At 41.4% G+C, this 16,309-nt stretch overlaps 1 protein-coding gene across 1 annotated transcript; it reads left to right on the forward strand.

Moving 5' to 3' along the window:
- The first annotated feature begins 4,329 nt into the window (after nucleotides 1–4,329).
- LOC146575194 (histone H1.5-like) lies at nucleotides 4,330–10,336 on the forward strand. Its single transcript, XM_085272466.1, has 4 exons — nucleotides 4,330–4,408; nucleotides 6,642–6,784; nucleotides 8,726–8,944; nucleotides 10,280–10,336. The coding sequence occupies exons 1-4, from the start codon at nucleotides 4,330–4,332 to the stop codon at nucleotides 10,334–10,336; spliced, it is 498 nt and encodes a 165-aa protein (XP_085128592.1).
- The last annotated feature ends 5,973 nt before the right edge of the window (nucleotides 10,337–16,309 follow it).

Here is a 16,309-nt window from a genome sequence, read left to right on the forward strand (position 1 = left end):
TTCAAACTGAAAAAAGTGGGAGGGTATAAATAGAAGGGGAAGGCACTCGCTGCTCATTTCATTCCAAGCCATCGGACAGAGCAGACCTCTGAGAGCAAGCCTGTTTTTCATTTGTTTTTCTGTGTGCCTGGCCTGAAGAAGACCTTCACAGGTCGAAACGTTGCCACATAGGCACACAAATTCATTTATTTGGCCTATTAAAATTTGATTTCTTTTTTCTTTAATAACTAAAAGGTTTTTTTCAAAACCAATTCATTTTTTTATTTTATTTCTTTAAAAATTTAAGTTAAAAATTACATATTTAAGTTAAAGCTTTAAAAATTTACTTTAAAAATTTAATTTAAACTTTGGTAGAAAAACCAATTAAAAAAACACTTGCCTCCATCCAACTCACCATGGTTGGATGGACTTCTGACTGGACCCTGGTGCGCCATGGCGGACGCCGTGGACAATCCAAGGTCCAGGCCCCTTACCGAGGGATGGCCCGTGCACCGCCCGCCTCCAATTGGAGGAGGGGCCCAAACACTCATCCTAACCCCTAACCCTAACCCTAACCCTAACCCTAACCCCTACCCTAACCCCTAACCCTAACCCCCTAACCCTAACCCTAACCCTATCTTTCTATGACAGCCCAACCCTGACAACTGGCCCTAACCTTAACCCCACCCTTATATCTGGCCCTAACCCTAACCACACCCCGCACACCCAGCCCGAACCCTAACCATATCCCCCCTACCCCATTTCACTCCCCGCCCCCCATACTAACCCTTATTGGGAAGATGGGAAGAGGAAGGGGTTCAATGTTTACAATGGGTCATTGTAATCATACAAATTAATGGGGGAATTGCAACCCTTCATAATTTAATTTTGATAATTTGAATAATTTAGGGTATTATTGGATTTAAAATTTCATATTTGTAGTTCATGTGCAAGGGGCATGCAGAATTTGGGGGTCTAAAAATTTACAAGTAAAAAATTCATATGTAATAACATTTGACATAAATTTTGGGATTAAAAATTATTATTAGACATTTCATGTTAAATTGGACTTTTAATATTGGGTTTAAAAATGATTTGGGCCTACATTAATTAAGTACATGCTGGGAATTATCATAATTTATGGAGTAAGCATTTTTAAAAACTAATGGGAAAGGGCTATTTAAATAAAACGGCAATTGGGATAAAAAAGACGAATGGAAAATCTAACTGGAGCAGAGGGTATAAAAGGAGCTGCTACACACAGAAAGGGCATTTCGCCTTGAGACACAGAAGGAGCAACATCACAGAGACTAGACAAACACACAGAAGTTTGTTTTGCTTGTTTTTTGTGCCATAGCCTGAAGAAGGCCCTTTTCAGGGCCGAAACGTCGCGGCGGCACATATTGCAATTTGCTTTTATTTAATTTAATTTGATTCTCTTTATTTTTAATTCATAAATACAAAACTAATACGTAACAAAAGAACTAAAAAATTTTTATTTCATGTTATTTGATTTCCTTCATTAACATTTTTACTTTTTGATTACTTAAATACCAAAGGCGACATTATTACTATATAACAAAGGCGATACCACAATAATAAAAATCAACACATTTCATAAGTTTCCAAAAACAACAAGACATTAAAAAAGCCCATCGGGCTCGATGGCTTTTTTTGATGATGAGGATGGGTGGACGGTGGTCCGTCGCAGGAGGCGCCAGGGGCGTCCTGGGCGGTCCAACTTCCAGCAGCAACGGGTCACCTGGGGGATGGACCGTGCACGTCCTCCTGCCTTCGAAAGAGGGGGGAGGAGTCAGTCTTCATTCCCTAACCCTAACCCCCTTCGGGGACCGGACTCCCAAACTTGATTTCCCCTAACCCGCCAGGTCCTACCATGGACCCGCTGGGTTTCCCAGATTGACTGGGGCCCGTTGCCGAAGCCATTTCCATTCCTTATCTGGTTACCCCTCACCTCTATTTTGCATCTCGCTCAGGATGCCTAATTGAATTCCTCTGACCCCTAATTTGGACCCCAAATTTGATTCCCAATCCCAATGCCAATTCGGCCTGATCTATCCCCATCCCACATTCTTACCCTAACCTTAACCCTAGCCACATGACTGATGCCCTATCTCTAGTCCCATCCCCAGCCTAGGCCCTGACCTTAACCCCAACCCCAATGCTGACCCCTTTGTACAGGTACCCCAATTCCATCCCCAGTTGCGGATGATGATACCCCAAGAGAGGGAAAATAGAAACCCAAGAGAGGGAAAATTATAGATGGGCCACAAAGACAAAGAAATAAAGCCAAAGTAAAGACAAATAGAGGCCAGAAAACAGGGACTGTCAAAGGAAAGTCAATGGAGGGGAGAAGAGTAAGGAGGGACTTTAAGGCAAAAGGAAGGGATGCAGGGATTAGGAGACAAAAGGAAGAAGGCAAAGAAAAGGTAGGAAAGGAGAGAAGGAAAGAAGGGAAGCAAAGGATTAAGTAAAAGTAAGCAGCAAGAAAAAAGAAAAAGGAAAAACCAGAAAAAGAAAAAGAGAAAAACACAAAAAAAGAAAAAAAGCAAAGTGACGTACATCCGGTACTTTCAGCGGCTGCTGGAGGGAGGAGCCACAGCACATATAAAAGGAGGGGCAGAGAAGAGTCTCTTCATTTTGATTTGGCCAGCGACGCATGTGCACGGCCTGAAGAAGGCACAATCCAGCCGAAACGTAGCTACAGCCATGCGTCAGCACTAAAAAGTGGTTTTGTTTGTTGTTTTAGTTTGTTATTTTAGTTTGTTATTTTTGGGGGGGATTTCTTTTGATGTTTTTTCATTTACATATTGATTTACTGGCCTAAAAGATTCAAAACCTAAAAAATTGACTATCATAAATCTACAACCTAAAAATTGGATAATTTATGGATAAAAACAGTTTAAAAGCCTAAAAATTGGAAACAAAAACGACACAGAGACTAACTTCATTGAGCACAGACAAATTTTATTAAAAAACAGTTAAAAAACCTAAAGAACAGGACAAATAAAACACAAATTCGGCAAAATTAAATATAATTTGGTACTTACCTGAACCTAAAAAAGAAAAGGACGGTACTTACCTCAATTCGGACCTGGGGACTGCCGGATACGGTAGATGGGGTGGCGACAACGTAACGGGTCTCGGGAAGGGTCATGGTGCGGAGCGTGCACCAACTCCTGCCCTCCTCGTGCAGGGAGGAGTTTCAATTTCCCCTGACCTCATCAAAGAGTCCAGCATTTGGGTTGTCCTTCCCCTCATCATAGTCTGCCACGCAGGCCGTGACAGAAAAGCCCACTAAAAGAACGCCCACCAGACCAAAGCAATGGTTTTGACTTGATCAGCATTAACCCCGCCCCCTGACTTTGATGGGTGAAGCTGACAAATAAAATGTATTTATGAACAGCGATGCAGGGCCAGGAGTAGCAACGTGAATTAAATAAATACATCATTAAATAATTCATTAAATGTGTCAGTAAAATAATTAAAATAGAAAACAAACCAATAATTGATTAAATATGTAATTAACTAATTAGAAGTGTATATAAACAAATAATGAAACATTTTAAATGAAATTAATGGATAATTCATTATTAATATATTTCTTTAATTGATTATGTACATTTTTAAATTAATTACTGAAATAATTAATTCATTAGGGATGTCTTTAATTAATACAACCATATTGTTAGAGTTTGTATTGTTGATTGTCATTTATGCTTGGAAATATTTAACCATAGATGCTTAGAGGTGTATAATCAATTGTGTAGTGATAAGTTGTGTGATCTTTAACAGGCTACAGAGGCTTGGTGTGCATTCCACACCTACATCCTGGGAGCATGAGAGAGGTCATACCTTCTCTTATTGTTTTATGGTAGGATTAACGTAGTTACGTCTGTTCTAGTCTAAGTGCTTTTTGTGTATAAATGAACTGCTGGACTTCCTTACTGTGTTATCTAGGATGAGGGGGGGTCTACCCTCTTCCTGACCAAGGATGTCAGCAGTACCTGCCACACACACACACACGCACACACACACACACACACACACACACACACACACAGGCAAGGTACTCTTTGTGTGTATGTAGACGTCATATGTTAATGAACCTATGCATATTCATGTAACCTCAATAAAAGAACAGTGTTACGGGAGGACGGACGAGAGCAACTGGGGTCAAGTGAAGGAACGGCACTCTGTCCGGTCTCTCCCGTGCACGAGTAACATGAAGAACTTTGCCTATTTGTGTCTTGCTTTGCAGTGTAATTATATTGTCTTCAACGTTCCAGCGGATGGGTTCAAGCTACAAACCTATCATTAATTGGTCCTTCGATGCCGGAGCCCTGGAATCGCGGGGAGGAGAGGAACGCTGAAAGACTGACGTCAGCCAGGAAGTTCCTGTGGATTCGCGGTCTGTCTTTTCTCCTCGATGAATGACGGTCGGCGGGATTCGGGCTGATATTACACTCTAAGCAACGCCAAGTAAGTTTAAAGAGGCCGACTCTATAACCGTGTCGTTGTGCAGCCTCCGCCACTGTGTGAGGCGTTGAGAAGAGCCCGACTCTATAACCGTGTGGTTGTGCAGTCTCCGCCACTGTGTGAGGAGTTGAGAAGTTTGCTACTTTGTGGAGCGAAACCCGGGTTCCTTGCTACTGTGTGCAGCAAGAGGTTCCTTACCGCTTTGTGGGGTAAGAGGTTCCTCGCTACTTTGTGCAGCGAGAGGTGAGTTCTCCGCCACTTTGTGAGGCGTTGAGAGATTGTGCTGGACGGTAGGCCTATTTTGTGTTGTTGTCATTGTCGTCGTCGTTGTTGTTGTTGTTGTGTGAGTGTGTGCGGGGCAGAACATGTGGTCTGTGACACCGACTGTTGTTGTTATCATGGGTTTCTAAGCAACCAAGAGTGAGTCGGAGGGAGGCAGACGTTTGTGCTGGACTTTGCTCCTGGCAGCACAAAGTATTTATGTAAAAAAAGAGAGGGAGCGACGGCTCCACAGCTGCGCGGGTTCACGTGAGCACGGTCACGCGGGTTTCACGCGGACCTGAGCCGTGCGGTTAATCGCAGGCTTATAAATGGAAGAGATTCAAATGTTAGAAGTTTTCAGAAAACACACCAGCCTTGAAGAGCGTGTGGAGACCATAGACGTAATTGAGGTGGATAGTTGTTAAAAGTAATCTACATTACGCTTGTGGTTGCTCAAATTCAGTACAATGACATATGAGGTGAAGTGATATAGATAAATATTTAAACTAATGAAGTGCATAGAGGCACTTGACCTGTGTGGAAGACTGTCGTCTTATTATGAACCATTGTTGAGATGTAGAGCACACCTGTGAAAACAACTAATATGCTGAACCCTGTATGAAACATCTAAAAGTACATGATGGAGAAGCTGTGTTGAATATGAAAATGTAAGACTTTGCCGCTGTGGGCAGAGCAACTACTGTGTGATGTTGCGTTGCGGTTTTTTTTCTTCTGAGCTGATGAGCAAGCTACACATTATCAGATCAAGAGCTGTCTGAGAACTACTCAAAGAGAGGGAAACAGAGCTATGAGTGTGCAGCGTTCCCGTGAGCAGTTTTCCTGCACCTTGACTCGTGTGTGTAGCATCAGCATCATGTTTTTGTTTATTTGTTTTGTTGGGTTGAAAATAATTAAATAAACGTGTGATCATGCCTAAGGATCACCATGGCACATATCTCCAGCCATATGATTTATTTATGCAGGTGACAAAGTGAGTGTGAATGTGTCTGACATCACAGTGTTTTTGTGCACTGTGCAAAAGTAATTGCCTTTGATTGTGAGTGACAGCGGTGATTTTGCAGGTCGCCAGCTATTGTAAAAAAAAAAAGAGTGAATAAGAGGGAGAATTTATATTGTAAGAAAAAAAAATAATCATAGGAAAAAGGTTTTGTGTTGATCAACCAAAAAAAACAACTATAATTTCATTTTCTGCTTTTAAGAAAGGATTGTTCACAAAAACACAGAGCGAGAGAGAGAGAGAGAGATATGTGTTGATTAAGCAGTGATGATAATAATGAAAATGTCTTAGTTTGTCACTTTCAGGTGAAAAGCAGACCTGAATCAATTTTCCACATGCAGCAGTCGGAAGAAAGTTATAGTTTAACATCAATGGAAACATGCAGGCCAAGTTTCTGGCTGACTTATTTACAGCACGATCTGTCTCAAAACTCTCACTCTTCCCTGAAAAAACCTGATCAGCAGCGGCAGTATCGGAGCAGAGGCTGCAGAAGCAACCTAACAAAGCATCAGAAAAGAAGAAAAGCAAACCCATCTTCCTGTCTGATTGGATGAATTCCACGGAAGGGCGAGCAAGATGGCGGCGTGAAGAAGAGTTTTTGTTTGAGCGCTTAGCACGAGACACTTATTTGACGTCTTTCAGGCTTTCAGGACTTTTTTTTTGGAGATCAGCGGGCTAAGCTTGCTGGATTTGAGGCCAGGTTCTGCGGCGGCAGCATGTCGAAATGCTCAGAAAGGACTGAGTGACTCGGGCAAGCCACATGCGGCTAGCATGCTGGCTAGCGACCATAGCTACATGAAAGAAATGGACCCTTCATGATGCGCTCAACGTGCCGGCGCTGTGGTGGGAAAGGCTCCATCATAAACACGCCCTGTGCCCTGTGCAGAGGTTCAGGCCAAGAAGAAGAAGACGACGACTTCCAATCCCAAGAAGGTCGGCCCCAGCGTGGGCGAGCTGATTGTGAAAGCCATGGCCACTTCCAAGGAGCGCAACGGCGTGTTCGCGGCCGCTCTCAAGCAGGGGCGGAGCGTGGGGGTGGCTTACTGGGCTTAAGCCCGGGTCTTTTTGTCAGAAGCCCGGGGTCTTTTGGGGTGTAATTTTTTCATAGTTAGATGCTTGGCTGACAACTGTATAAAACAAAAAGTGCAAGCAATATTCGAAGCACATAGTGCACACTGTGGGAATTTACGACTGTGCGTGAATCCCCCCTGATATTGGTATGATCCGAGCTCAGACACTAAGCGACTGAGCAAGAGGGCGGGGCAGCTGCTGCCTGTGAGTACGCTGTTGAAGAAACGGAGCCAGCCATAAGGAGAGCTTAAGTTTGACCAGGTACCAAAGCAAATCATTCATACCGTACAAATAATGTAAATATGACGGTGCATCACGAAAGATTGATATCAAACTGATCACTTGACCAATATTATGTTACTTGCTGTTCAAGTGAATCAACAAATGGCGAAATGAAAAGCCGAACAAATGCTATTGTTTTTAGAGAGTCTTAGCTTACATGTGTTTATTTCATATTTACTGAAATATAAGAATGGACATTCGAGGCTTCTTTCAAAGAAAAAACTCAGGTAAATGTTATTTTATATATTATGCTTTGTATGTTGTTCAGTATATTTCTATGCAAAACAAGAGGGATTTCAGTACACAGCAGGATATTCACATTTGTAACCAGATATTTACATACACTTTAGGGGGAAAACATAAAACATTTTTACTGTACAACATTAATTTAGAGTAAACTTTTGTTTTAGATAAATATTGAAATATATTTTGAATTAGTTAAATGTCAGAATAAAGAGAGACAGAGCTGTCTATTTTTTATCACTTTGATCAAAATTAGGAGCACATGTACACTAAGTTTATTGTTAATTAATAAGAAAACTGCAGACGATTCCATTCTGAGCTGCAGAAGCTTCTGATAGGTTAGTAGAGTCCATGTGAGTAAACTGGTGGCACAGCTGTGGATGCATATAAGGCAAAACACTGTTTCTGTGACATGGGAAAATCAAGAGATGTCAACCAAAACACCAGGAAAAGAATTGTGGACCTCCATAGGTGTGGAATACAATTTGGTGCCATTTGCAATTAAGAAATACAGATAGTTTCTCTCTTTACTCTTAAAGTTAACAAATATGTTTTTTATATTTATCAATCTAAAAAAATAAACATTTAGTCTGATTTGATGTTACAATTAAAAAAGTGTTTGTGTTTTGATCTGAAGAGTGTGTAAATATCTGGTTTCAACTGTATATTTGATGATTGTCAGCACAAAGAGGGAGAGAGAGGAACAGAGAGGGAGATGGAGAATGAGGACAGAACAGAGGTGGAACAAGAGCAGTTGAGACACACATGTTAGTCAAATGGTTGTTTACCAAAAGTATCACCGTATCATAGGTCCTCATGTATCTCGTACCTAGTGTTTCTTTTTAGGTTTGCTATTTTTCAAATTCTACATTTAAGTTATGCAGGCTTTTTTGCGCAACAAGGCTAAATAATTATATAAACTTTTCTCAATCTAAATAGTGGACTTTTCTTAGAATTAAAAAAACAAGTGTAGTGCAGGTATATGATGATTTTTAGTACTACTATCATCTAGTTCTGATTCTGTAGTCCTGATTTTGAACTGTTGTAGTCCTGTTTTAATTCAGGATCAGTTCTGGGTCTGGTTGAATTGGGGTTTAGTCCTCGTGTCTTGATACAGCCCAAAATTTGTTCTGCCTTGCTGCTTAATTAAAAAACTAGTTTAAGGTGTCCTGCATATGTGATATATATTTTTCCCTCTGTGAAGTCATTCTTTTTTGAAACTCAAAACAGAGCCTATTAATCTTTCAGTCATTTCTAACACCCCCCCCCCCCCCCCCCCCCAAAAAAAAAAAAAAAAAAAATCCCACATGCGTACTACCCTTTAGGGCTAAGCCCCGGGTGTTTCAAATGTCTGGCTCCGCCTCTGCTCTCAAGAAGGCTCTGGCTGCCGGAGGCTACGATGTGGACAAGAACAAGGCCCGTGTCAAGACCGCCATCAAGAGTCTGGTGGCGAAGGGCACTCTGGTGCAGACCAAGGGCACCGGGGCCTCCGGATCCTTCAAGATGAACAGGGTTACTGAGACCAAAGCTAAGACGCCCGCCGCGGCCAAAGCCAAGAAACCGGCAGCAGCTGCTAAGAAGTCGCCCAAGAAGGCAGCAGCAGCACTTCAGCCACTAGACAGGACAAAGCTGAAGGAGAACTGCTGGGAATGTTGAAGTGGGAGAGGACAAAAGAGTGAGAGGACAACAGCGTGAGAAGACTAGGTGAGAACACATAGGAATTATTTAATGTGGGAAATCAAAATTTGGGTTAGCAAACCTGGGGAAAAGAAAACTGACTGCTTAAGTTGGAAAATTGAGACGGAGTCTGAAACATTGCGAAAATAGAAACATATACAAAATCACACACACACAAGCAGAACATGCATTAACCCTACTAACAATTCCAAACACAAAATGACTCATGAAGACTCATAGCACATTAGTTAAGAAATGATTAAATAATAGCAGAGAAGTGTGTAGGAAAGGCAGCTTTTAAGAACATGCTCTGCTGGAGATGCAGCTCCACAGACATTGATTAAACCTGCCTAATAACAAACACACATGCAATGAAAATTAGCTTGTTATCTTTCATCAGTGTTAAAATAGTGTCAATTTAGCAGACACTTGTTATCAAATACTGAATTTATCCAATGCAAAAAAAAATTGACTCTCTAGGTTGCAGGACAACAGTTTAACTTTTGTGGGAAAAAAGATTCTGGTTTGACCAACCAGTGATCAGACAATAAATTTAGTTGTTGATATAGTAAATTGGGAGAAGCTTGCTGCTTGATTGAGGCAGCATAAGTAATTTACTGTATGAGGGAAATTGTCTTTTGTGATACTATTTTGAACATGCATTTTTGTCGTCCTGTCATCCTAGTGGGTTAATAGCTGATATGCAAAATAGTTGATCGTTCTTAGATTAATGAAAGGTGACTGAATTTTAGCACGAATGAATGAGATGTGTTGGAGTTTGTTGTGTTAAATGGAGACCCTAGAACACTGAGTTTCCTGCTTTGATGTGCGAGTGAATCTTGTATTTAGATACACAACTCTGAATACGTCAGAACAAACTTTTTTATGAAGTGCATGACAGCATGTCACATGTTTTATGATGAAGGGAAAAGGAAAACTGAATAAAATAGATCTGTGACCTAAATGAGTGAAGAGCACAGACCTGGTGATTAAACTCATAGCTAATAAGGCATTAAGGTTATGTTGTTTTGTGCAGCTGATGGTTGATTTGGAGTGAATCTAACTGATGATTTTTCTTTTGTTGTGAAGTTGTGCCTGCCAATTAGTATGATGGCATGATGAACCATGCTAATGGTTTGATTTACCCTCCTGAGATGAGGAGTTTGTGTCATGACTTAACAAGGCCTTTTTATTTTGATACTTTCACAGTGCACTGAAAGTTTTGTTTGATAATCTCTGTTCTTTAAGCAGATCTGCACGTCGGGAATTAAAAGCGCTACACGTCGTCGAGGAAATTGTGCCAAGTGAGTTCTCCACATTTAAATGGACTCTGGAGAAAGCCACTTATTTGGGACAATTATTAAATGACAGTCCCAGTCCAAAAGGAGTCAGCGATGTTGATAGGTTTGTAGCTTGTACCTATCCGCTGGAACGTTGAAGACAATATAATTACACTGCAAAGCAAGACACAAGCAGGCTGGTTTACTCATGCATGAGGGAAATCTGGCTGGGGCCTCCGTCAGACTCTCAGCCAGGCTCCCCATAGCACTCCTTTTATTGTGGTTACATGAATATGCATAGGGTCATTAACATATGACATCTTACATAGGTATACATGTGAACAAAGAATACTGTGTGTGTGTGTGTGTGTGTGGTCCAGATGTGACCCTGTGAAGACTCCCCAAAGCTGGTGCTAGGAGTCTAGCAGTCCATCTGAACAAAAGGCTCTTATACTTAAAGAGATATACATGTGCCATATATCAACAAGAGAAGATACGACCTCTCCTAGGAGGTGTGTAATCTATGCCCGAACACTCTGTAGAGGGAGTGACCGCACTGCCCCTTCATGCTACACAGAGCTGTTACAGACAGCTTCTTTCAATCTACAAATGATTATACACTTCTAAGCATATGTGGTTAAATATTTCTAAGCATAAATGACAATCAACAATACAAATCTAACAGATGTAATCCAAACTAAAGTTCTTCTTTTTCTTTTTGAAATGACGTCATTTTGCTGAGAGTGGAAACTAAATGCGACGATAGGTTCCACTATCAGCAAAGAAAGAAAGAATGAATGCATGAATGAGTGAGTGAAAGGAAAACAAACTGACTGACTGGTAAAAGCTGACAAATGCTGACAAGACTTTACTGATGTAACACGACTGTGTGAAGTTGACCCCCGCCTGGCAGGGGCGCAGATGAGTCTGTGTGTGCTTCCCTTTACAGGAGCAGAAAGATGACAGCAACACTCAAGGTTGCGTGATGATTTAACATTTTAAATGCCATTTTCTGTGTCTGTGAATTTACTATGTGTGTGTCATTCACTAGCTTGTGTGCTCACAGAGATAGCTGTGACAAAGTATGCATACGCCTGCGCAAGCGCTAACATTTACATTTTCGTTTTTACAGCATTACGGTTCTTCATGTGTTTGATCATGTGATTTATAGGAATACTGGCTAATGTTTCTCTACTACAAGATTTCTGGGTTTATGTGTGAAGAAAACTGTAGTTACAGGCATATGTTGATGGAGAAATTAATATAGTTTGAGACATACTGTGATGAGACCAGTGTTACTTTTTCCACAGCGAGTGTTAACTTTATGGTGTTTTATGGCACCTCTGGAATGTGGATGGCCGACGCCTGCCCACCAGGATAGTCAATGTGTATTGCTAATGTTTGTTTTTCTGAGACTGCGTTTAGAAGATTCAGCTTAAGCGGACAAGTGACATGAGTAAAACAAATAAGAGATTACGGTATTTATGGAATAGTCTATTATGGGCTCATTTGCTGGCCACTTTTGAACCCATAATAATAATATATGAGTGGAGTGACTTTGCTTAAGAGAAGTCACTGATTACATTAATGTTAACAGAGTACATGGGATAATCCATGTCTGAGGTGAATTAGGGTAATAGTTGTAGTTACTGATTTGAGAAAACCTGCACATGACACTTGTCTTGCTGATGTTGAATGCTTATTACTCTTATGATACAATTGTTTACAAGTATGAAGTTTGATTTCACTTCCAGATTTTGCTTTCCAGGCCGTGATGGTGTGTATGCAGGCTCCTGGGAGAGCCAGGTGTTAAGCAAACTTAATATGCAACACGCGCTAACATCCTTTATTGCAGGATTATAGGTCCAGGGTGGTGCTACTCCGGAGGAGATGCCCTGATGTTGCCTGGGACATGATCTAGCTGACCTTTTTCTTTAAGACAGGGATCAAGGTTTGATGAGTTGACGCGTGGGGGTGTCCATGCGTCAAGAGGAGGGGTCCAGGAATTAACATTAAACAATGTTTACTATTAAACAATGTTTACTATTATTGTTGCAGTGATTTGTGTGATTAGCCGTTTATTTACAAGTATTAAATCTATGCAAGTGGTGCATCCATGTTCAGATGAGGCTTTGATGGCCTATAAGTGAAGTTCACTGAACTAAAGAATGTGGTTTGATGATTGTTGACATGCTCTCCACATAGAAGTCTTTCTGAAATACAGGTGCAGCAGTGAGAAGCGAGAAACATTCCAGGCATAGCCCAGGCAGTGGTTGAGGTCAAAGGTCAAGCTGGTTGGGGCCCATCATGAGATCAGACCTTGGAGCCACAGCAAGGACCATGAAACTGCCTGCAAAATAGAGGAGAGGATCGTCCACAAGATGGGAGCTGAGGCCAGGAGAGAGGCTTCAGGAGGATCAGAGATCATCTTCAGCACAGCAGACATCACTCAGAGAGCTGTGCTACTGAGCTTCCAGGAGATTTTAAATGAAATGAAAGATTCAATATTGACGCTGAGGAAGACAACTAAGGTGTACGACGTGCTCTGCCTTAAACCTTCAGCAGCGTTGGAACATGAAAACTCGTGGGATGAGGGGAGCGTGCCAAGCTCCATCGACAGCGCAGAAGGAGTTCGAGGATGACATCATGATTCTGTGGAAGCACAGGAACCGGAAGCTATGGTGGTGATGACAGCAGTTTCCTATGTGCATACGATGACACTCTGAAGGCTGCTGGGATCATAACAGCAGTAAGACAACGGAACCCTGCACCCTTTCCGCAGAGGTGTTTCTCTGCAGAGCGTGGACAATGAAGGAGTCATAAATATCCCCCTCGCAGGACGAAGGCCTGAAGTGAGGTAATGGGAGGCCATAAAACTAGAGTGCTGAGAGGTCTGCAGCTCTGGAAATAGCTGAGACCCATGTTGACAAACAACAACACTAACTGGTATGTTTGAATGTTTATTCTACATACATTTGGACTCTGGTCCTATGGACAACGAAACAACTGGAAGAGACATTCATGACGCCCTGCAGAACTCAAACCACTCTGCAGAGAGACATGTGATTTGCACACCCGGAGGAAGCACCACCAAGCTGAGATGTGTTTGAAAATGTTACTTTCTTAGTTTCACTATTAAATTAACAATTTCTTTGGTTGCTCGTAAGATACAGGTTGCCATGAGATGAGCTCAATGAATGGGGTAACTGCTAATACATTTATTAAACTGTGTAACTTTTACAGTAATTTAGGGTGATTTGACATATGCTGAGTAAAAAAATGTTTGCATTGAAACTGTCAGACATGAGGTATTCATAACTGGGAACTTTCTAGCATAAAGGTCAAAAACGGGGGAATGTTAGAGTTTGTATTGTTGATTGTCATTTATGCTTAGAAATATTTAACCATAGATGCTTAGAGGTGTATAATCAATTGTGTAGTGATAAGTTGTGTGATCTTTAACAGGCTACAGAGGCTTGGTGTGTATTCCACACTAGAATGCACACCTACATCCTGGGAGCATGGGAAGAGGTCACATCTTGTCTTAATTGTTTTATGGTAGGATTAACGTAGCTACGTCTGTTCTAGTCTAAGTGCTTTTCTGTTTAGATGAACTGCTGGACTTCCTCACCGGGGGGGGGGGTCTAGTCTACCCTCTTCCTGACCAAGGATGTTTGACCCTTTGATCAGCAACACACACACACACACACACACACACACACACACACACACACACACAGGCAAGGTACTCTTTGTGTGTATGTAGACGTCATATGTTAATGAACCTATGCATATTCATGTAACCTCAATAAAAGGACAGTGTTACGGGAAGACGGACGAGAGCGACTGGGGTTGTTGTGATATTTTGATACCACGGTAGCATTTACAGGATATTGCTTTGTAGTGAAAACTGTTACTCAATAAGGCCCATTTACTAGTTGTTTTTCTCTTTCTCTCTGACCCAAGAATTGATGTGTAAGACTCACAGGCTGGTACCCCAAGGTCGAAAATACCACAGAGACGAGACCACTTCCTTACTCCCATCCTCCCTTCTTTATCTCTTAGAAAAAGGCTCGTTAAAGGCCAGGTGGTTTGTTTCAGAATTCACTAATGAAAGAACTCTGTATTCTATGTCTAGGAGTGTATTTTGCTGGGATGATCATAAATTGTAGCTGAACTGATAAACTACACACAGGATACTTCTTTGCTCACAAGGCAGGAAGACGTTTCCTTATTTGGTCTGTACCGGTTTGAACTGAGAACTTGCTGACACACGAACCTTTTTTCCTCTATATAAGCTGTTATGTACTAAATAAACCTTTGAGTCGATTGGGAAGGCAACCTAAAGCAGTCTCTGTTTTCTTGTTCTCCCAAGCTGCTCCCGAGCTCGTACTAACACGCTGAATGGCATACCTGAGTGTTACTTTAAATAATTAGGAATCTTAGAAGGAAAGGACAGAACTCTGCTTATCGCTCGTGCCTTGGAGGGAAAACCGGGATGGACATTTTTTTCCTTCAATTTGGTGTCAGAAGTGGGATCCGCTGACAAAGGTAAATACACGTCTTTAATATTTATATGAGACCGTATTATGCCTCTCTCAGTGATCGATCCATAAAGAAACGGGATATGCTGACGAAGTTTCACTTAGTGATCCAGAGAGATACACTGACGACTTCCTCAGTCCCCGAATAAAGTAAATTAACCCTTGTGTGGTGTTGGTGGACCCGCTCAGAAAGACACAGGAAGTTGCCTGTTGTTTTGCGAGAAGTTGCTCGTTAAGCGAGAAGTTGCTCGTTAAGTGAGAAGTTGCTCACCAAAAAGTGACACAGGAAGTTGCCTGTTGTCTTGAATATTTTAATTTTGTTAAAAAAAAAAAAAAAAAAAAAAAACGAAAGAAAAGAAAACTGAACACGGATCTCACAGACCCGATTACCATACAAGGGTTAAAAGCAGTAAATTAAAAGCAGAAAGACACAGAAAGTTGCCTGTTGTTTTGCGAGAAGTTGCTCGTTAAGCGAGAAGTTGCTCGTTAAGTGAGAGTTGCTAACCCAAACAAAAATTGCTAGCAATAAATTTAAAGTGACCTCAGCTGTGCCGCAGCGAAAATACTAACCTAAATCCTCCTAGCGTGTAAACCCCTCTGGAAATCACTGAACATGGGTCAGAATTATTCAAAGACCACAGACAGGTCCGATAAAAAATCTAAAGTACCTGTAAAACCAAAAATTAATAAAATACAAAATAAAGTCTCAAATAACGGCTCAGTACAACTCCCATTTCCGGTTACGTGTAACCTACGTCCGCGAATCGGTGAAGACGTCCATGATCACGTATCCAGAACATGCGGAAGTGCTTACGGGACTGACTTTGTCTACAACTTAAGAAGTTCAATGCATTCTAATTTATTTCCGGAGCCCTATCCCGAACGATTATCGCCAGAAAACAGGTCAGTAAAACTGAAGGCCAGTGCAGATACTACCACGAAAGCTAAAAGTGTTAAGATAAAGTTGAATTTTGATGTAGAAGGCTCAGAGGAAAGTGAGAAACTAATGTATGCAGGATTACCCGCTCCAGCACAGCAAGGAAGTTTCAGAGGACGGAAGGATAAAAGTAGAGATATGTGTTTTTATTGTGGCTCAGTTTTCCAGCAGCCGCAGACACCCAGAGCAAAAATGAATTTGTGTATTTCATTTAACATAAAGGGTGAAATGTTTGCTGACACTGATAACAGCTTATGTTTTCTCTGCCCTATGTACCGACATGATGGAGAAGGAACATCCTCTGTGTCAGCTGGACCCTCAGCAGAGAATGAACTCAACATCCTTTTTGTCCGGTACTCTATGTCACACACTGTGCCAAAAAAACGTGTACAAATACAACAAGCCACACTTTTGTTTCTCTCACACTGTTCAACAACATGATAACTGCTCACACAAGTGAAGGTCAAACAGTGATTTTGTCACATAACTCAGACATAGGCTACGATAACTAAACCATGTC

Source organism: Mchenga conophoros, linkage group LG4, assembly GCF_057382185.1.
Source record: "Mchenga conophoros isolate Kocher_MC1m ecotype Shallow Benthic linkage group LG4, M_conophoros_male_GT1.1, whole genome shotgun sequence".
Lineage (NCBI taxonomy): Eukaryota > Metazoa > Chordata > Actinopteri > Cichliformes > Cichlidae > Mchenga > Mchenga conophoros.